At 45.9% G+C, this 22,560-nt stretch overlaps 1 protein-coding gene across 2 annotated transcripts in view; it reads left to right on the forward strand.

Annotated features, from left to right (window-relative positions):
- LDLRAP1 (low density lipoprotein receptor adaptor protein 1) overlaps nucleotides 1-22,560 on the forward strand; it is a 61,067-nt gene that overhangs the window by 31,990 nt on the left and 6,517 nt on the right. For both annotated transcript variants that reach the window (XM_081921496.1, XM_081921497.1), the window contains exons 4-8: nucleotides 6,207-6,321; nucleotides 11,556-11,628; nucleotides 16,288-16,365; nucleotides 20,893-21,023; nucleotides 22,259-22,293. In XM_081921496.1, coding sequence (XP_081777622.1) covers nucleotides 6,207-6,321; nucleotides 11,556-11,628; nucleotides 16,288-16,365; nucleotides 20,893-21,023; nucleotides 22,259-22,293 — 432 coding nt within the window. The remainder of the gene's footprint in view (nucleotides 1-6,206; nucleotides 6,322-11,555; nucleotides 11,629-16,287; nucleotides 16,366-20,892; nucleotides 21,024-22,258; nucleotides 22,294-22,560) is intronic.

Below are 22,560 nucleotides of genomic sequence, written 5' to 3' on the forward strand. Positions count from 1 at the left end.
TGACTCAGTCATCTTAGCTTTGCTGAGCTAATTAGCGCCTGCAGCGGGACAGGAAGCCTTCGCTGTGATCATCCCCAAATGAATAGAATCAAATGTCTTGATAAGTTCTCATTCTGCAGCTTCATGCTGTAGCCTCCCTTTGAAATCCCCTTTGCAGGAGAATTGAAACCAGTGGTGGCTGGTAGGCAGAAGGCAGAAAGGTCAACAGTTGGTGGAGCCAAAGCCAAGGAGAGTCAGAGGCAAATAATTCTTGTTTTCTCCCCATCCTCCTCTCTGCTGAGTTCTATAATGGCAACGCGGAGAGTAAGGAGGAGGAAGCTGACAGCCAGGGCCACCCTGGGACTGGATTTAAGTAAGAAAGCAGGTGGGAGCTGTCAGAGGCCTTCAGCAGTTTCCGGGAAGCTCGGTCATTAGTTGAAAGTAGTTCTGGGTGACGTCTGTGGCCTTCTTCTTCATAGCCTCTTGCGTACACTGTGTGGAAAAAATCATTAATTTCAGAGGCTACCAGGAGTGGTATTTTACTCCTAAAGATGAATAAAGTTTGTAGGTGTCACTTAGGAGGGCCCCTCTGGAACCCATTTTTCTAAAAACACACTAATTTTTTGCTTGCTGAATGGATTTCAGAGTCTCTACTGCTGTTACAAAAACCAGCATTTAACAGCTTAAAAAAACCAATTACAGGGAAAGAGGGAAAACATAAGTGCCTCTTATAAAAACAAAGCACTGTGAAGCTCCATGTAGGACAAATGTAGGCCACACCGGAGCACAACAAGACACTTAATGCAATGTAAATTAATTTTGAATGTATTTTAAACCCTGGAAAACTCAACTGGTAGATCAGGCACTGCTTTCCTCAAGAGGAACAGCCCCTTGCTCATGACAAAGGGGTGCTTGGTACAGCTTTGTGCTATGGGACAGCCATTTGAGGGTATTACAGTTTTGGGGCCAACGTCACTAGTATTTTTATGATTAATTTATCACTCTTGCACCATCAATATGCATGGTGCATTGCAGAATACAAGAAAACATAGGAAGCTGGTTCGCTCACAATGCCAAGCCATAGTTTTTCAACAAACCACAAGTTGTTACACAGATGACTAAACCAAACCATGGTTTTTTTCCTTCACAATCCTGTCGGATATGGACATCGTTCTGCACAGTGGTCAGCAAGGCCAGTTTCTCTGTCACGCTGCTTATCCATGAATGCCCTTCCAAGAATAGGTGAAATGCCCACAGTTGTTTTTGTAAGACAACCTTCTTCAACCTCCTGCCTATGAGAGGTGTTTTGGACTTCATTGCTATTACGCCTGCCAGTGGCTAGGTTTCTGGGTGCTGGTGTCCAACAGAATCTGGAGGGCACCAGATTGGGGAATGCTGTTAGAAAGACATCCCTCAGGCACCAGCCGTTATTGGCTTGTAGAGTTCAAAGCTGTTTTTCACCCAGTCAACGGGAGCGTCATCCTGCCAAAAGGGATGTTCCTCATCTCATGGGCTGAGTGTCTGTCGCCATGCTGCTTTAATGATGCTTGAACCTGTGAGAGTTTGAGGATGATCTTCGCAGGCAGCGTTTTCTCAACACCTTTCCATCAGTTTCTCTTTCTCATTTGTAGCCAAGGACCACAGAGAATTGGGGGACAGCGCTGGGGTTTGGAGGAAGTGTCAAAACGCATTTGCAGTCCCGAGATGTGCAAGCTGAACTTGTCACTTCATCGAGTGGACAGCTCACTTCTGAGTTGTCCTGAAACTTAAGTGCGCTCTGACACAGTGCTGCTGAATAAATAAATAAATGACAGACTGTATACCCCCAAGGCAAGATTTATCCTCTCCTCCTGAGAAAGGTCATCAGATCTTCATCAGGCTTGGTGTGTCGGGGAAAGATAATTCAAGATGCACTGACCATGCTGCTTTGAACTGCTGCTCCCTGCAAGTGATGAGTGATTTTCTGCTTCAAGTCATGTTCTTCTGTTGCAAAACTTGGGGTGAATGCATGTGCTGTCCTTCGGGCATTTCAACCTGGCCTCTCCCCAGGTCACACACCCTCCCGAGCCTCATTCCTCACTAGGCCTGATGTGAGTCCTCCTTGTGCATTTTTGGCACACTCATTGCTATGTCCTCTTTTGCCTCTAGCCTCTCCTGAGGTTCAAGAACATAGGAAGCTGCCTTAAACTGAGTCAAACCCTTGGCCATTTAGCTCAGTACAGTCGTACCTTGGATCTCAAAATGCTTCGGCTCCCGAACAATCGAAACCTGGAAGTAAGTGTTCCGATTTTGGAACGATTTTTCAGAAGCCAAATGTCAGGCGTGGCTTCTGATTGGCTGCGGGAACTTCCCGCAGCCAATCAGAAGCTGCGCTTTGGTTTCCGAATGTTTTGGAAATCGAACAGACTTCCGGAACAGATTCTGTTAGACTTCCAAGGTACGACTGTATTGTCTATGTTGATGGGCAGTGGCTTTCCAGGGGTTCAGGCAAGGTTTTCTCACCACCACACCTGGAGATTCCAGGGATTGAACCTTGGACCTTTGCATGTAAAGCAGATGCTCCACTACAGCTATGGCCCTTCCCAACTAAGAGCTTAGGGCTGATGGGAATTGTAGTTGAAAACATCAGTAAGACACCAGGTTGGTGGAGGCTGGTCTATCCTTAGTAGCAATGGCTCTGCAGGATTTCAGACAAGGGACTTTCCCAGCCCTTCCTGGAGATACCATGGGGTCTTTCTACCATTGAGCTGCAGCTCTTCCCCAACTCAGAAGGGAGCTCTCCACTTAGATTGGAAATGTGTTTGAAACTTCCCTTCCTACCAACCCCAGCCTTGTTCCCCGATTTTCTATGGTCCTTGGCTACAAGCAAGAACAGCAATTGGTAGAAATGTGCTGAGAAGCCTGATGAAGACCTGGTAGCCTTTCTTAGGCAGGGAGAATGAAGCCTACATCTTGCCCTGGGGATTTATAGCCGGCCATTTTTAAATACAAAGTGGCCCATTTTTAGGCTTTTGTATAATCAGGGCATTGATGGGTGGGTGGGGGGCAATAACTGCTAAGGAGTAGTTGGCTGCTCCAAGCACCAGGCATGCACATCACTCACTCCCATATTGGTGGGCAGATAGGGTGGCCCCTCCTGGTGTGATGCCCATGCTGGCCTTCAGTTTCTCTAACAGAATGGGGTGGGCACATCGCAGAAGAGCAAGAGTTGGCAGGATTTCCTGAGCTCAAAGTACTCTTCCCCACCCCCGCACACTCTCCTGTTTTAAAAATGGAAGCACTCCTTAGAAAGCAGAGCTTTTGGGAAGATGGATGGGTATTTGTTTTTCTGCATTTCCCTAGCGTTATAAGATCTCAGCCTGGAAAATTGCATTCTCTCTGCTTTGATCTGATAAGCAAACTCTATGAATCTGTGCATGGTGTGTGCCTGAAACTTTCATTTGTTTCTCTTATTTGTAAGGCAAAGCCTCACAGTATAAGTGCTGTGCTGTTTGGTGCAAAGCACAGAGGTTTGTATTAGAATTCAGCATCCTATCAGCTTCTGTTTTTTTTTTTTTAAGTTTCTAGGCCTTATGGTGAAAATATTAGATGCGAAGTAAGTGGCCAGGGACTGATCATCTCAGAAACTACTGTGGAGAGGCTGAGTTGGATTTCCAGTATTGTGGGTGCTTTATATCTGCCTGGGATAGCTCAGTTGGTGGAGCATAAGACTCTTAATCTCAAGGTTGGGGGTTTCTCTTGCCTACAGGGAAACATTGGGTACAGCTGAGAGAGATTAACCCCAAAAACGTTGTGGGTGCTCATGGCCAATAGCCCCCTATTGTTAGTGCCACTGGCCAGGGGCTGCTCAGTCATGGCTTCAACCCTGTAAAGAGGCAAGACAATCCAGGAGTCCCATTGGGAACCAGGGCTCCTCTTCTAATGTTCCTGGCTTCTCCCTTTCTCACTTCATATGCTGTTCCTTCAAAGAACCTGGTTCTAAACCATGTAGAGCAGGTATGGCCTTTAGCCAGATTTCATGTGGGTGCCAAGGAGGCAGAAATGGTGAGAAAGTGGGTGAAAGAAAGAGACAAGATGTTGGCAGAAATAGGGAGAAAAGGGGATGGCTCCAGCCTCTTTGGTCTTCAGCCCCACCTCCTGCTGGTGTGTGGCCCCTGACAGATTACCTCTGAGGGAATGTAACCCCAGAGAGAAAAAGGATTGCTCTCCCCTGGTGTAGGGCTTTAAAGGCTATTAAAGGTAAAGGGACCCCTGACCATTAGGTCCAGTCGTGGCCGACTCTGGGGTTGCGGCGCTCATCTCACTTTATTGGCTGAGGGAGCCGGCGTACAGCTTCCGGGTCATGTGGCCAGCATGACTAAGCTGCTTCTGGTGAACCAGAGAAGCGCACGGAAATGCCGTTTACCTTCCCGCTGGAGCGATACCTATTTATCTACTTGCACTTTGACGTGCTTTCGAACTGCTAGGTTGGCAGGAGCAGGGACCGAGCAACAGGAGCTCACCCCGTCACGGGGATTCGAACCACCGACCTTCTGATCGGCAAGTCCTAGGCTCTGTGGTTTAACCTGCAGCTCTTTAAATTAGGCCCAGAAGCAAAGAGGCATGCAACTGGTACACAAAAGGTGCTCTGAGCACCTGGCCCCTACAAACAGCTTCGATCTGTACTAGGATGTCTTCAGAATCTCACACATCCCGCTCCTGCTTTCGTCTCTACATTTGAAGGCCTGCTTCAAGGCCCCTTGCCATCTAAAGTGTGCCAGCTGGGACCTTTTGATTGTGCACCCAGTGTTTTGGAATGCCCTCTCTGAAGGGGAGGTATCAACCTGCCTCGATTGCTGCCTGCATTCTGACAGGCAGTGAAAACCCTTGACCTTTTCTGAAAAGCACCGGCAGATTGATATATACTGCTTCCCACACTGCTGTGCTTTGCTACTGAGAGTTTGGTTTGGTTGGTTTCACTGTTTAATTGTGTGTGTGTGTGTGTGTGTGTGTGTGTGTGTTCCCTCCCCCCCCCCATTGTTTTATTTCTCTGTTGTGTATTTTACACTGTATTAAACAGTATTGCTAATTTCTCCTGTGGGGACTTTTTTGACAGAGGATAAGGTAGAAACAATTTTAATAAAATTATTATTTAGTGTTTTTACCTCGCCTTCCTTATCAGTCAATCAAAGCTATTTAAGAGTAAATACACAATCAGGCATGAAAATCAATGCCGTCAGAAAACAATGCAAAGCCATAGGGTTGTCTCCAGTGCTAGTGCTACTCAGAGGAGACCCATTTAAATTAATAGACATGACTACTGTAGGTTCCTTAATTTTAATGAATCTGCTTAAGCAGAACTTAGTTTGGTACAAGAGCACTCTTGTCTCTTGGGGTTTGCTGCAACTCATTCTACAATTTTAAGACGCCTGCTGTAGACAGACAGACAGACAGATATGCAAATATATCCATTGTGGGATATAAGTGTAGTAAGGCAGTAAATATGAACAAGTTACACGTGTGTATATATAGCTTTTAAATTTTGCTGGTCTTATAGCTTTCAATTGTTCTATGTATACTGCTTAATGATTTTTTTGACCAAGGGCTTTATAAATTCTTATAAACAAATAAAAATAATTGATAGTCTGTATTTACCATGTGACAGGTCTGAAAGCTTTCTGTGAAATGTTTCTTTATAAAATGTGGCATATTCAGGCTCATAAGTCCACAAAAGAGAATTAGGACTCTTCCTCTTCAGCAGCCTACCTCTTGGTTTCTAACAAGAAAAGTTTTCCTCCCTTTCCCATGATACAAGAACTTGGGCCCATCCACCAAAGTTGAAAGATTCCTGAGAGACAAAAGAAAGACACTTCTTCACACAGCACATAGGCCACATTTATGCCATACATTTAAAACTCTCACTGATTGGCAGGTGGGTGTAGTTAGGGGAAATGGCCTTGCAAGCTAAATTGGACCCCCTGGTGGGCCAGAGGTCCCCCCTGCCCCTGCCTTATCCCGTCCTTCACCAACCTGGTGCCCTCCCCAAATACCTCGTACTGCAACTCCCATCAGCCTCAGTCAGTTTGGAGACACTTGTGTAAGACCCCTTGCATGTGTGGTTTGCCGAATTTTACAGAGCTAGAACTTGTAGTGTTGGAGGAAGGGAGGCCTGGGTGTAGAGTGCATCCCCCCCCCCTTAAAAAAATAATAATGTGTATTTAATTGTCTTGTTTTGCCAATGTTCACAGGATATCCTACTGCACAGCAGACAAAGTGCATGACAAGGTGTTTGCCTATATTGCACAGAGCCAGCACAATGAGAACCTGGAGTGCCATGCTTTCCTCTGCACCAAACGGAAAATGGTCAGTATTGTGTTTTAATAGCTGGTTGAGCAATGCATGCGTTTCTTTGGGGTGAGGTGACAAGGGTGGGGTGATGGAAGCACCTCTTGCGGGCACAGGTTGGACAAGGGTGCAGAAGGAACACCAAAGATAATGTAAGACCAGCGGGCTTTCAGATTATGTTTAAGAGTATCCTGGGGTTCCTCAAAAGCTTATCCAAAACCCCTGAGTGTGAAGTTCAGCAGTGGGGTGGATAAGCTTTAAATGCGCAGTGGCTCACTTGAACCACACTGACAGATTAGTGATGGGTCACTTGGCAGAATCAATAGCATGGTTTGTAGCAGTAGATTGGCACTTGAACCCATAAGGAGAAGAAGACATAACCTTGACAGATGTGAATCTGACCTATGTCTACCTATCTGTCTAAATCAGAGGTGGATGATGTCATCCTCTCCAGATGCTGGAACTCCCAACTCGCCCCAGCCCCAGCCAGTACAACCAAATAGCGAGGTATGGTGGGAGTTGTAGTTCAGCACCACATAGGCTGCCCCTGATCTAAACCAATAAAGACATATTAAGGATATTGGACCTAGAGCAAATAAAACTGAAGGTGCCTTCTGTTGTTTTTCCTGGTATCATCAGCATCCCCAAGTCTAAAAGCTGTCAAATTCTGTAAGTGTGCTGTGACAGGTATATGTGAATCATCAAGAAAAGACTCGGTGCAGATACAAACCCTGCATGTTTGCTAGAGAGGTGGGATGCAAACGCTGAAAATACGTCAACCTTGCATGTGGTCCTTGCACCTGGTTCCGCATTCATTATGTTCTATTTGGAGAACAGCCATAGCTGCATGCATGTTTGCATGGAGACAATCTCAGATTCAATCTGTGGCTTCTCCAGGCGGCCGGGGGGGAGGGGAGGGTTCAGGCCTGGATCTCCCATCCTTTTCTTTCTTTGCTTTTAAACTTAAAGAAAAAACACTCATTGCTTACAAGGTGGCTGAGCACATTTTAAATTACAGGGCTAGTGAGACCCTGGCCACCCAGCATCTTAATATTCCCAGAGATGTCTATACAAAAAAAATAGTATGCGCAAATTTGTGTCATGAGCCTGAGCCCAGTAAGCCTTTCAGTTTACTTACTTACCGTATTTTTCCATGTATAAGACTAGGCTTCCCCCCTAAAAAATCATGTCCAAAATTTGGGGGCATCTTATACACAGGGGCCATCTCCCCCCATTTTCTTAAATTGGAGTCCCCCAGAAGAGGGGGTGTCTTATACATGGGATCGTCTTATAGACAGAATGGTACTTACTTACCGTATTTTTCGCTCTATAAGACGCACAAGACCACAAGACGCACCTAGTTTTTGGAGGAGGAAAACAAGAAAAAAAATATTCTGAATCTCAGAATCCAGAACAGCAAGAGGGATCGCTGCGCAGTGAAAGCAGCGAATCCCTCTTGCTGTTCTGGCTTCTGGGATAGCTGCGCAGCCTGCATTCACTCCATAAGACGCACACACATTTCCCCTTACTTTTTAGGAAGGAAAAAGTGAGTCTTATAGAGCAAAAAATACGGTACTTACTTATTTACTGATTGATTGCATTTATATTCCACCTTTATCTCAAGGAGCTCAAAGTGCCATATATGGCTCTCCCCCCATCTCGTTTAATCCCCACAACAACCTGGTGCAGGAGGGTAGGCTGAGAGGTGACAGGCCTGGGGTCAACCAGTGAGCTTTGAGGCTGCGTGGGGATTTGAACTCTGGTCTCCCAGGTCCTAGTCTGACACCCTAACCATTGTGCCACACTGGCTTCTTCAGTGGGTGGGGCGTTTTAATCCCACCTTTTAAAAATACAAATGTGTTTTAGATCCTTCTGTGCTTTGTTTTATGCTGGCTTTAAGGTATATTAGTTATTTGTTGTTGTAAATCGCTTTTAAGTTACATCAGTAAACAACTAATAAGTTCAATAAATAATAATAGTACCTATCAACACCCCTTTTTGCAGTTGGCACTTAATTTCTGTTGCAGAGCCTAGGTGGAGAAAAAGCTTAAAAAATGAATCCTCAATGTGGGAGTGTTTAAAGAGGAGAACTGGTGGATAGTGGAAGGGTTTGCCCAACCCCAGGTGCTTTGAACTACAACTCCCAACTGCTGTGCCGGCTGGGGCTGATGGGAGTTGTAGTCCAAAGTATCAAGGGGGCACCTGGTTGACAAAGGCTGGGTTAAGCAGGTGCCTCCCAGTCTATGATGCTTCCCTAAAAAATTGCCACACCAAAATCCTCTTAATGACGACTTCAGTCTTCAGTGTCATTTCTTAAATGACCTTGTAAACTTTTGATGCAGAAAGAACAACAAAGTTCTTCTCTCTCTCCCCATGCACAAAAATATGTGACATTATAGAAATATGGGGAGAGGGTGCAGAGACCTTGATTGTATGTCTTAGTTTCCCCATCTCTGTCATATAATTAGTCTATATTTTTAGCGGCTGGGCAATTCTCACCCGTATCTGGGTCTATTAAACTTGATTTGAATGTGACAGCCGAAATTGTAAACAGCTGTGAGGAGCTTCATACTTAATTACCATATTTAAGGAGCGGGTTTTTGTTTTTGTTGTTTGTTCTTCTTTACCCATCATAAGAAGAAGGAGAAAAAATGTTTTCCTCTTCCACCAAAGATATAAATGGCTCAGTCTTTCAAATGAGATTTGGCACAGATACAAGTTTTGTCCATCTCCTAACTTGCTGCTCCCCTGTGGCAAGTAAAACTTGCCTGCAGGCCACCCTGCCATAAGATTTGTAAATTGGGAAGGGAGGTGGTAATTCCAAGCTGTTGGTGAGTCCTGGGTCAGGACCAAACATACATGCATATACTGGTTGCCATTTTGTTTCTGGGTCCAGTTCAGGGCCTTCAAATTAGTGTTTAAAGCCCTCAGTGACTTTAAGTCCCAAGCGGGTGGCGCTGTGGGTTAAACCACAGAGCCTAGGGCTTGCCAATCAGAAGGTTGGCAGTTCAAATCCCCGCAACAAGGTGAGCTCCCATTGTTCGGTCCCTGCTCCTGCCAACCTAGCAGTTCAAAAGCACGTCAAAATGCAAGTAGATAAATAGGTATCGCTCCAGTGGGAAGGTAAATGGTGTTTCCGTGCGCTGCTCTGGTTCTCCAGAAGCGGCTTAGTCATGCTGTATGCCGGCTCCGTTGGTCAATAAAGCGAGATGAGCACCGCAACCCCAGAGTCGTCTGCGACTGGACCTAATGGTCAGGGGCCATAGCAGGGCTTTACCTTTACCTTTATCTGTCTGCTTGCCCGCAGACCCTCTGCTGGTTACTCCCCATTCCCACCCCTCTCTGCAAGTTGAAGAGTGATTCTCTGGAGCCCGCTGTACTGGGGATGGGTGTTTTCTGACAATTTCAGTTTTTCTGAATTGGTTACTTTCCCAATCATTAGTTCTATTCTCCCCATTTTCACACAAGCAGGTACTATTTTTACCAGCATTTTGCTGAAATTTTCTCCTGTTTACATGCTTGTATGCAATTTTCCCTAATGCACATGTTTTTGCAAAGTAATATAGTGCATTTTGTATGTTGTTGTTTCACAGATATCTGCATTTTTATGCACGCCTTGCCCTACCTAGTCTGTGCATTTTTATACTCATTGCAGAACACAGAAAAGTGGAGATTTTGAAGGATGGCTGTGTTTACGGTTGTGTATTGCTTCAGGAAAGTGTGAATCAGATAGTGTGCCATTAAGTGCGAACTGAGTCAGTTTCCTCTTCCAGCGCCATGCCATGCTCTGAGTGATGGTCTCTCTCAACGACCATCCTCTATCTTGTGCCCTGTCATGGGGGTGGCTACCTTATTGGTCCCCTCTCACTTAAGTTGGTGGAGTGAAATTCTTGTGCCAGGGCTGGGGGTATTGATAAGGAAGTAGCTATGGATTGACAGGGTGCAGGATATGGCGCACATGGGCTTCACCCACCCCCATTGCCTGAGGAAGCTTTAGAGGAGCGTCACTGGTTTGGTCACACTGGGTGTGCAGCCTTGGGAACACTGCAGGGGACACTGTAACTATAATGTAGAATAACGCACAAGAGGCAGGGGGGCACCAAATTTTGGGGTTGCACAGGGTGCCGCTGAAATTTGAGACCCCAAGGGTTCCCACCCTGTATCTGCACTGACAGTGTGTTCCTCTAATGTGTGCAGCATGTCTGGCCTTCCACTTGCATAGCAGTGCTTCCCTCAAATCCTTTCTCTCTCTCTCTCTCTCTCTCTCTCTCTCTCTCTCTCTCTCTCACACACACACACACACACACACACACCACAGCTCACAAATTTCAAGTAATGACGTGTGCCTCAGTTGATTAAATGCCAAAGTCTTTATTGTTGGTTTTATTACTGTGGCGTGCACCCACTATCTGTGCTTTCCGGAAACAATTGAATGCTTTTTTATTTTGACAAGCTTTTGCAGCAGGGTGCCATTGGCGCTTGTTTTGTTTTGTTTAAAATCTGTATTTAGTTGTGTTCGGTAATGCACTTTAAACTATTTTTGGCTGTTTCCAAAAATATATAGCAGATGTTAATTTTAGGGTGCACTCTGCTCTGATAATTTTTCTCGATTTCAGCGGTATAGAAGTTTTGGTATAGCATGTTTCAATCAATGAGATAGCTTCAGCACTGAGAAGCACTTGTGCAGCTACAGCTCCTTTTGATTTTGGTATTTTTAAAGACAGATTTTGTGTAAGAAATCCAGTCCTTCCGTTTCAAGTGCAGGATAAGTCATTAACACCCCTCTCTGCATGCGCAAGCATAGAATTTTAGCCCAAGTCCTGCTGCAGCCTGCCATTGCAGAGTCCCCACTAGCATGGCTAAACTGGTCTGTAAGCACACGTGTGGTTGAGAAATCCAGAGGACCACTTTAGTATGGGCTTGTTCAGTCTGGCTGTCAGCCCTCATCTCTCCCCCCACTCCCCAAGAAAAAGTCATTACAGATTGAATATAAGCACCCCCAAACGAGTGTCTGAACTCATTCTCCGAGTTCTGCAGCTGCCTCTCTCCATAACAGTGGGCGCCGCTGCTGGCATCAATATTGAATTAAGTCTTGAATGGTGGCATGGGACTTGTAGAGCCGTAGAATGAGGAACGAGTTCCTGGTTTAACATCTCTCAGCTGCGCGGAACCTCCAAATGATTTAAATCTACATGAAGAACTGTCTATTAATACACCGTTATAATCGCTGTTGTATCTTCTTCTTCTCCCAGGCTCAAGCCGTCACCCTCACAGTTGCTCAGGCGTTCAAAGTAGCATTTGAATTTTGGCAGGCGTCCAAGGAAGGTGAGTGTGGGAACTTACATCTGCCTCTCGCTGCCTTTTCGGCACTTCCCAGCCTTCCCTAACCTGATGCTCTCCAGATGTTTTGCTTCCATCATCCCTTACTGTTGGCCATGCTCCCTGGGGCTGATGGGAGTTGGAGTCCGACAACATCTGGAGGACACAAGGTTGCAGAAGGCTGATATATCCAGAAAATGTGTAGCTGGTGTATTGTGTGTGTGTGTGTGTGTGTGTGTGTGTACACACATGCCTTTTGTTGTTGTTGTTTGACTTTTTCCCTAGGAGCAAAATGGTCTTTTTATCCCTCCACTTTTAACAATCAAACAAACAAAAAACCACCAACCAAGGCTCAGTCAATAATATTTCAGATTACTTAGCTCATCTAAGCACATGCCTGTTTATTTATTAAGTTGCTGTTTCACAGTTTTTACGGTATATCCTGCTTGATTGTTAAAAAAAGTGATTTACAAAAGGATAAAACAATGAAATTATCAGTAAAGATCTGTTAAAAACAACCATTTGAAACATTCAGAAGTACAGTGGTGCCTCGCAAGACGAAAAGAATCCATTCTGCAAGTCTCTTCGTCTAGCGGTTTTTTCGCCTTGCGAAGCAAGACCATTGACGGATTAGCGCTATTAGCGGCTTTTAGCGGCTTTTAGCGGCTTAGCGGCTAAGCGGCTTAGCGGCTTAGAAAAAGGGGGGGAGGGGGAAAAACCCGCAGGAACTCGCAAGACATTTTCGTCTTGCGAAGCAAGCCCATAGGGAACTCGTTTTGCGAAGCACCTCCAAAACGGAAAACTCTTTCGTCTAGCAAGTTTTCCTTCTTGCGAGGCATTCGTCTTGCAGGGCACCACTGTAATTAGCATCAGCTAAAAAACACATTAAACTGCACAACAGCATTCTACATATCTGGATAGACTTGCCTAAATAAAAATGGTTTCCCAATTGGGAACCCCTGAACTAGTGCATTTGAGGACAGATATTCCTGGTCTAGGAATTTTGGGTCAAGGGTGGCAGCTCTCATTTAGCTTCCCAGTACTTCATAGCACTGTCCTGAGGGAACTTTTCAGGGAATCTCACCATGTGCTACCATCTCCTGTGCCTGGGTTTAAAGTCTCATGCCTCCCTACTCATCTGCTGTTACCCAGAGGTCTCTTCTCTTAAATTATACCAGCAACCATCCCCTTCCTTGCTTTTATGCCTAAAATGGCCTCCCAGAACACTGATGCAATGCCACTTCACTCTTCCCTCCTCAAAGTCCACTTCCCCCAAGTGTTTTTCTTAACCCTAAGATTTGATCCCTAATGGAAAGAAAGGCGTGAAACAGATGTCTTTCCTGTCAGGCACGACTCACACATTTTTCTGCTACATCTTTTCTCCTTCACTTCTCTACTGAGATGCATGTCTGTCTTTGCAGCATTGATCTGCATGCATACACACACTCATGCACACGATGCTTCAGGCAGGCTTTTGGCGGAGCTTCTTAACTTTTTTTTCTCAGGCACCCAGCATGTTTAGCTATTTAAATAAGCATTTGTGCCTCTCTCTCTCTCTTTTTTAACTTTCAAAACTTTACTATGAAGTTAAAATTATAGCCTGGATAGAGATTTAGAATAAAAACAGAAAGGAAAAGAATGGGGGGTGGGGGAGAAGTTCTACAAAACAAAAACAGCTTTCACAGACATTACCACGTAAAATAAAATACATTTTCAAGGGACTACACTATAAATTAGATGCTACAACAAAAACTAAGCTGATACAGAGAGAAGACAAAACAAATGTTATGAGTACCAGATAAAAGCCATATTTCACCCGGACTAGCCATTCCCTTGATTGGCCTGTCATATGAGTAACAAATATAGCCACCAAATGGAGACAAAACCCATAGGTTTGGCTGCATCCTGGGATACCCTTTGTTTATGAATCAGTTTCTCAGAAATGGCAATATACATGACTATATTAAACAAAAAAAGGAAAAACCCAAGTATTCCTTCCAGCCTGACAGTTGGCAACACAACCCCTCTGCCTCTCCTCCCCTGGGCTGAAATCTAGTTTGCAAAGCCCGTTTGCGCAGAGGACTGTTTCTGGCTTATGGGAGCCTGTAAAGCACCGGGTATATTGTTAGTGCTGTATAAATTGTATAATATGAACACAGAAAGCTGCCTTAGGATGAGTCATCTAGCTCAGTGCTGCCTGCTCGTACTGGCAGCAGCTCTCCAGGATTAGCTCTCCTTTTATCAGCCCTGTGACCTGAGAGCCTTTCAAGTGGAAGCATGGGGATTTGAATCCAGGATCTCCTGCATGCCAAACACTAGCTGGGCCACTGAGCCACCACCTACAAAGCCACATTATAGTATGCTTCAATGGGGGAATAACTCCCTTTTCTCTCTCTAATAGAAGCACATGGGTGGTTGCCTAGCAACCACCCCAGCCTAAGGATAGGGAGACCTGTGGCTCTCCAGCTGTTGTCCAGCTATTGGTGTCCCTAACCATTAGCCATGCTGGCTGAGGTGGATGGGAGTCCATAAAAACCTGAAGGGTGCTAGAAGGAGCAAGGCGGGTGGTTGCTAGGCAACCTCCGCTCCCAAGTGTTTCCCACCATTCTCATCCATCACCGCCATCTCACACAGGCTCTGAAGAAATGCTGGGCCTTCTAGTCCTGGCCAGCTGTGTGGTGCCAGTGAAGGATATGTTGATAAAGAGAAACCATCTGTCCTTTTGTCAGCAATGGCTTGGTTAGCGCAGCTGCAAGCAAGATCGGCAGCTTTCCAGGCAGGCTGTAGGCTTGATTGGGTGGCCTTCCCAAGTCTTGGGGTCATGCCAGTATGAAAAGGCCCTCCTTGTCGCCTGCACATGTTCAGCAATTTGGCACTGGCAAAAGGTTGGTTGCAGGGAGAGAGATTTTGTTCCCTGGAAACCCCTTTCTCCACTTCGCTGCCCTCCACACATTTCCATGCCTAAGGTAGACGACAAGCAGTGCCCGTCTGCGCGCCAGGAAGCCCAGACCTCTGCAAATCGAATCTCCTCCTGCCAGACATTTACAACAGCCTCATCCTTGTAAGAGCTCTCTCTGGTATTCAGTTTGCCTTTGGAAGCTGGGGTTAGACCATTGGCATCTGGGAGTTGGGGACTGGTGTCCATTATCTCCCTTAATTAGATCTTAATTTATTTTAACAGTGGCCTCATTTGTGTTTTATGTGCTGTTCAGCCACCCTGGCCAAAAGGCAGGATAAAAATATGAATTGAAATAATGCATCTGTAGCTCTCGAGGCCTTGAGATAGCACAGTTAAGCAACATGCATAAGGTGCTAGATTGCAATCATATAGGCGCTAAGCCATCTTGGGGACACTTCGTATATGATGATTTGCTATGCAGAGTTCCATTTCCATGCAGGAAATGGAAGGACATGATTTTTTCCCCCTCATGCCAGGTGATCAAATGTGCCATTTCTGTTCAGATCACCATCTGCTGCAGCCACCTCCTAACAGCTGCTCTGGACTGCTCATTCATTTTTTCCCCTCCTAGTGCTCATTTAATTTCCCCCCAATGCCCTCAAGTTAGGAATGCTCTGGGGCATTGTGGGAAATTAAAATAGCAGTCCCACAATGCCCTGGAGTCAAGCTGTGGCAGGGGCACTGTGGGAAATTTCAGTTGTTGGTGTTCAGAGCATGGGCAAAGCCAGGATTTTTGTTGGGGGGGCAGGATTTTCGTTAGGGGGGGCAGAGCCGATGTGATTGGTCAGTTAAGTAGTTCTATTGTTTTACTTGATGGGGGGCAGCTGCCCCCCTTTTGACTACCCCCATGATTCAGAGGACCATTTTTGCAGGGAAAGCTCCCCCCAGGGGCTAGAGCCAGGGGAGGCATCAGTGCAGATTAATGTTTATCATATGCGATTGGAATTCGTAAATCCCTGCGCTGGCTTCCACTGGTGTATCTATGTTATTGAATAACTATATTATTAAATCCAGCCCGCTATTCTTATTATTTCTCTGTTAGGTACTTCAAGTCTCTCCAGAGAATAAAGCCGGCAATAAAGGGTTTTTTAATGAAAAAAATCCTAACAGAGAAAGCCACGCCACTTAAACCTTGGAGCCAAACTCTGCCTCTTGCCAGCCAAGTCAGCGTACTTGCGCTAGAAATTGTGCCTCCGATACTGCCGCTCATTTGTTCTGTCCTTAAATTAGGACTGAAGAGGATATTGTAAAGCGGGCGGTGGGGGGGGGACACCTTTTACAGCCTGGGTATGCTGGGTAGCTTTTCAAGGGCCACATTCCAGTGGTGGACGGGGCTAGAGGAGAAAGTGAGCAGAGCAAGAAGAAGTGTAAATTTAACCTTTTGGTACAGTAGGCTACGTTTCTACACACACTCACACACCCCTCTCTGGCCTCCATCCAGACAAGCAAGCGACATTGTCGGAGCTGAACAACACATTCCGGCCAGACAAAAGCACTTAAGGAGGATGTGAAGCAGGGCCGGTAGGGGGCATGGCCTGGAGAGCACCCCAAGAGACCTAAAGGGGCTGCATTTGGCCCACAGGCCAGAGGCCTCTCACCCCATTGCAAGGTGTGGAAGCAGCTTTGTGGCTTGTTAGAAAAATCAGCCTTTAAAACTTAGCCACAAACTAAACGGTGTATTTGTCTGTCTTGTGTCCCCACCACAGAAAAGCGGGAAAAGGCCATCTCGGAAGGAGAAAGCACCAGCAGTCCAAGTTTGGATAGTTCTGCCTCATCAAAAGGAAGTAAGTGACTAAAGAAACAGATTCTGTTCAAAGGAAATGTGGGGTGAAATTGCCTGCCTTGTGTACCATGCCAGCCCGCTGGTCTGTCTTGCCCAGTACCTGCAGCCTCTCGCCAGGGTCTTCAGCTGCTGAGATACGGCATCTGCTCTGCATTCAGAAGGTCCTAGGCTTAGTTTGGTCAGCATTGAGGATACACTTCCAGAGTTAACACAAGATACATTGCTTCTGGTAAATGAGCCACCATAGTTGCTAGAGGGCCGTGAAAAATTGTGTCCTGGGCTTTTTAGACTTGTCGGCCCATGTACTATTTGAAACCAAAGGGGCGCATTGGTTGCCAGATTTGAAATATATTGGCATGATTTTCAGCTCTCCTATCCTGCTAATAGCATTTTCTGCTCCCTCCCCTTTTGTCTCTCAGTCCAAATTGGGCTCTTCACTGCCAACATCCCTCCCCAACCACTCAAAGGTTTCCCCCCCTTTTTTCTTTTTTAAATGAATTTATTTTAAAATGTTGTGTTACTTTTATTGTTGTTAGCCGCTCTGAGCCCGGCTTCAGCTGGGGAGGGCGGAATATAAATAAATAAATTATTATTATTATTATTATTATTATTATTATTATTATTATTATTATTATTAAATTCTGGGAACATTGAGATTTCTCCAAGCCTGCTAAAACCTCCTGATGCCAGGGTGGTACCTTTTTAGCTGCATAAGGAACAGCACTCACAGTCCAAACACTGAAGATAGAGACAGTTATGAACTGTTCCTTTCTTAAGGGCCCTCTCTTGCACACATACACAAACGTTCACCATACAAGTCTTGCAGAAACTAAAGAGAGGGTGTGGGTGGGTACAGTTCCATCTCTGGTTGTCAGTGGTCTCTAGTAACTGAAAATCCTTCCCCCTCTCCTGGAGACACTCAGATTCAGGTGCATGTCATGTATACAGATGTCACTGACCCCCTGATTGAAATCCATCAAGGACTTAGCAGTCCTTTTGACCTCTGCGACTCCTCCATCATGCATCCTACGTGCTTGTTATTCCTCAGGGAGGCGAAAGGAAGGGGGAGGGAGGGAGGGAGGGAGGGAGGGAGGGAGGCAGCCCTCCACACTCCTGCAAGCAGCTTTCTGAAAACCGCTCCCAGGGACCCATTAAAACTCTTAGCGGTCTGGATTGTGCAGCTTGCAAAAATGGGGTCATGCCTTCTGAGTATTGTTTTTAAGCTATATCCTCCTTGCAATTGTCTGGTGGCAAAGGCTATCTTCTAAAGCTTGCGTGGCACAAATAGCCTCAAATGAACTGGCGGGGCAGGGGAGAGGGGGGCAAAGAAGGGACAGCCTGTCTTCTTCCCCTCCTGGCGGGTGAGATGCTGCAAAGTGGCACTGAGGAAGTCATCCATAAAAGGGGCTCCCGTCCAAAGCGGCTGCGTCGTATTGATCCGCATGTATATTTGATAGGGAAGAAATCCTCTTTAACATCCACTCCATTCCAAAAATGCCTCTCAGGGTAGCACAGATATAAGTCGACAAAATGGCTGGCTCTAACGGGCTGGATAAACTTTCCGTGCCCAGAATCTTTAAATCTGACCTCTGCTTTGGCTTTGTCCAATATCTTTGAATCTGGAGTTTGGGTTTTTTGTGGGTCTTTCAGCCGATTTCAAAGTAGTTAACCTGCCTCTTGACAGATGCAGATGTTGCTGAAGCTTTGGTTACAGGTGCCTTCTGAGGTTCTGAAGGAAGGTCTGCAGCTCTGCCGCTGGCTCTGCATGCCAAAGGTCACCCCCCAGCTTATTTTATTAATTTATTATTACATTTATACCCCACCTTTCCTCCAAGGAGCTTGAGGTGATGTGTGTGGTTCTCTTCCTCTCCATTTTTATCCTCACAACAACCCTGTGAGGTAGGTTAGGCTGAGAGACTGTGGCTGGCCCAAAGTCATCCAATGAGTGCCATGGCTGAGTGGGGATTTGAACCCTGGTCTCCCACTACACCACGCCAGCAGCAATCCCCAGCAAGATTCCCTGTCTAAAACCCTGGAGAGCCACTCAGTGGAGGCAATATATCAGGGATGGGGGAACCTCAGGCCTGGGGACTGAATGCGGCCCCCCGTGCCTCTCTGTCTGGCCCTTGGGGGACACACCCTCCCAAGCTGCACCCTAAACCAGTCTGACTTTGCAACCTTTTTTACTGTTTTTGCCTGGATGGAATTTGTCCTCGAACACTGATAATGTTCTTGGCATACCTGCATGGAGGACAGAGATAGGATGTGGCAGTGTGAAGAAACTTGCCTTCTGTGCAAAGGTAACATTCACATTTATTTGGCCTTTGGCCTTGCCCACCATTGCCATGTGGCCCCTGGAAGCTTCCCCATCCCTGCTGTACATGACTGGCTCTAGGTATTTTGGTGACTAAGGTGGTATGAATCAACAGGTAGTCCACACGTTAAGTCACTTGGGACGTGATGCTTCTCTGTGAGGCCCTTCTTTGTGTGCCCCCTCCATGGGAGGTTGGGAGGGCAGCAACACATGATTGGGCCTTTTCAGTGGTGGCCCCCTCTTGTGGAATGATTTCACCTTGGAGGCACTCCTGGCACCCACTTTGTTTTTTTATGTGCTAGGCAAAGGGCTGCCCCCTCCATTCCACTTGCCACATGCTTAGAAAACACAGGTCCAAACAGTTTTCCACTTGCCCCATGCTTTTAAGGCACAGATCCGAGCAGTTTTTCCTTTACTTTCCCCCCAGAAAACCCACTCTTTAGCGGTAAATCAGAAAAAAGAGCAATCCACGGAAAACCCATTGCCATTTGCTCCAATGAGGTGCTATACCACAGGTTTTTCCAGGGACAAATGGAACTGCGAATGAGCCCAAAGACTTTTCTGCTTACCTTCATGCAGCACATAGATAAACTATGGAATTCAAGTGATGGTCATCAACTTGGATGGCTTTGAAAGAGCCATATCCTCCATGAATCCTATCAATGGCTATGTTCTGCCTTCAATGGCAGATACAATATGCCTGTTAATGCAAGAGACTCACAAGCAGGGCAAGTTGCTGTTGTGCTCAGGTCCTGCTTCTGGGCTTCCCATCAGAGTCTGGTTGGTCACCATAACAAACAGGATGCTGGACTAGATGAGCTTTTGGTCTGACCCAGCAGGCTTTCCTTATGTTCCTGTTGTGTGCACCTCACACCGAGATTAAGCTAGCACAGAAGAACTTTCCTAGTGAGTCACGTCACGGGCGAGACACATCTGCCTCTTTCTCACTCTGCCATCCTTAATGGCACCCAAAATCTGCCAGCTGACATCTCCCCCTCAGCTTGACTCCTCATGGAGGAGCCCGCAGATGAATTGGTGCCCCGCAGCCTGTCTCCAAAAACTCCCAACTCCTGTGCATCGTAAAGGATTTCTGCAATTCAAATATATGCTTATTTGAAAGAGAGAGAAAACAGAAAAGTAGGACATACTGCTAGTAGAATGCAAAGATGTGTTTTCCTAAAAGGTCCTGCAGGAATTTTCGTTCATTGGAAAAGCTGAAGGATCTTAAATTGAAGCAGGATAGACTGGAAAGGGGTACTGTCTTGTGCTCGGGGCAGAGTATAAAATGGGATCAATGTGGTTGCTCTGCAGTGGAAGTGGAGGGTGATGCTTTTCTGGCTGAAGAGGATGAAATAAATATCATGCCATAGGCCATTAGGACTCCATCTCAGAGCCTGGTTTTAATACTGCTTCCTAGAGCTTGTGAAGTAGTAGTAACAGAGTTATCTCTGACCATTTGCAGAGCGTCTGTATCTCTCTCCAGTGACAAGCCATGCTCAGTCTGTTCCCTCCAAAACACACAAACAGGCCACTTCCACACCATACATTTAAAGTACTGTCAGACTACTTTAACCGTCGTGGCTTCCCCCAAAGCATCCTGGAAATTGTAGTTTGTTAAGGTGCTGAGAGTTGTTAGGAGACCCTTGTTCCCCTCACATAACTTCAATTCCCTGAGTTCCCAAGGAAGAGGGATTAATTGTTAAACCACTCAGGGACAAGAAAATCTTAACATTTCAAAAGCTCTTCAAAAACCAAATACGTACATGTCTGTGCTAAAAGGGCAGCCCCCACTCATATGTCAGAGGGCCCAAACAGCTTGGTGGCAGCTCCTCCTTATAAAGCTGCTGGGATGCAGCAGGTAGAACATGTTGCCCCTAGATGGTTCCAAACAATCTCTCACCGATAGCCCCATAATCAAGTGGTATATAAATTTTCTAAAGACCGACCGATGAATCCAAGAGGATGTCTCTATTAGAGGCCATACATGGTGGAGAGGAATCCTCTAAATTAGCTGTGGAGAACCTTTGGCCCTCCCATTCTTACTGGACTACAAATTCCACCATCCCTGACTATTGGCCATGCTGGCTGGGGCTGGTGGGAGTTGGAGTCCACCAACACCTAGAGGCCCAAAGGTTCTCCAGCCCTGCTTACAAACCTTCTCTCTCCTACGCCTCATCTTCTTTAATTCCCCCTTTCATTTCTGTCCACCTGCAGCAGTCACCACAGGGAACCTGTTAGACCTAGAGAATGTTGCTAAAACTCCCTTGACTGTCAATGCAAACTCCACGCAGTCAGACGGAAGCATCTTTGGGCCACATTCATCAGAAAACAACAACGTCATGTGGGTAAGTGTGCCGTGCGTGCATATTACAAATGTGCAGCAGGCAGAATTCAAGTGTTCCTGTGAGGAGGAGTGAGGAAGCTTTGGCTTGCAGTTTAGGTTAACTGCAGTTTAAGGTTCAGACAAAGCCCTAAACTGTGGTTTGTTGAAACAAGCAATTTCACAAGCCATCAAACTATACTGTACATCATGTAAAGCCACAGTTTCTTGGGTCAGAAGACCTGACAAGCTATGATTAATCAGAATCTTCCCTGCCCATCCTTGTCAGGGTGCTGGAGGAGGAGGAGGAAAGGAGGGTGAGAGCCCGCTGCTCATTCTCATAATGAGCATAGTTAATATGACATCTGCCTGGTGGCATTTATCTTTCTCCTGGCAGCGATGTAACACAAAGATGCAGGGGAAACAGAGTGATAGATAAGCAAGGGACATTGGCAGGGGGCACTAGTCCTGGGATAAATAGGGTGTATGTTTGCATGTGGAGAAAGAGAAGATGAAGAATGGATGGAAGAATGAATGGCATGTATGAAAGAAAGAAAGAATGAATTGGATGAATGAAGTATGTGTGCATAGATGAAGCTTGTGGTGTCTGTGTATGAGATAAAGGATAAATGGATGAAGAAGGGAAGAGAGAGAGGGCAGGGGGATGGGAGGGAGAAAAGGGGGTCTTTCTTTGCACTTCTGGCTTTGGCCCCACCCATAGCCAACTGTGACACTGCCCCCCATGGGACTGCAACCCCTGACCACTTTTCTTTGATGGAACACAGCCCCCAACTTCAAAAGGTTGGCCCATCACTGGTCCACGCTGATAGGCAGCAGCTGCAGATGAAGGGAGGTATACAAATTTAATAAAAAATAACAAAAACCTCCCACCAAGGATCCCCTGATTTTGGTCATTTTGTTTCATTCATAAAAGATTTCTTACCTACTCTTCATAATGATCCATGGAGGGTTACAACAGTATACAGATATATAAAGAGATATAAGAATAAGTGAAACCATTCCAGATAGAACAGACTGGACTAAATCTCCAAGGCACCCCCTGGTCCCTCAGAACATTTTTCAAACTACTGCTTTCTGTAGTCATTGTCGTCATCCCCCTTATACACACACTTCTTCTTTTTTAAGAAAATGCAAAGAAAATGCAAAATCCACCCTGTAATGCTTGCCTGCTAGCTGGGAGCTGGGTAACTGTCATTTCAGATTGGTCTAATTTTCCTCCCCCTTCTCTTTATAACAAAGGCAATGGACGATGGACTGGATGAAGCTTTTTCAAGGTAATTTTCTTAATTTGTTTCACGAGTGTCTTTCCACCAGGGGACTGCCCAGGAAACAGACTTGATTAGTGACTGCTCTTTTAAAAAAAAAATCATTTTAATGTTTCTAATCGAAATTGTCTGCTGTGCTCTGACCCTTTCAGAGGTGCTCTGTTTGCCTAATTGAACGATGGGATTTGCAGCCGCCTGGATAAGTCAAATATTTTGATAACTTCTTAGGGCAGGAGCTAATTTGTGCATAAGGTGGGGAATTAAACTCCCTAAATG

Source organism: Podarcis melisellensis (genome assembly GCF_964234715.1).
Source record: "Podarcis melisellensis genome assembly, chromosome: 8".
Lineage (NCBI taxonomy): Eukaryota > Metazoa > Chordata > Lepidosauria > Squamata > Lacertidae > Podarcis > Podarcis melisellensis.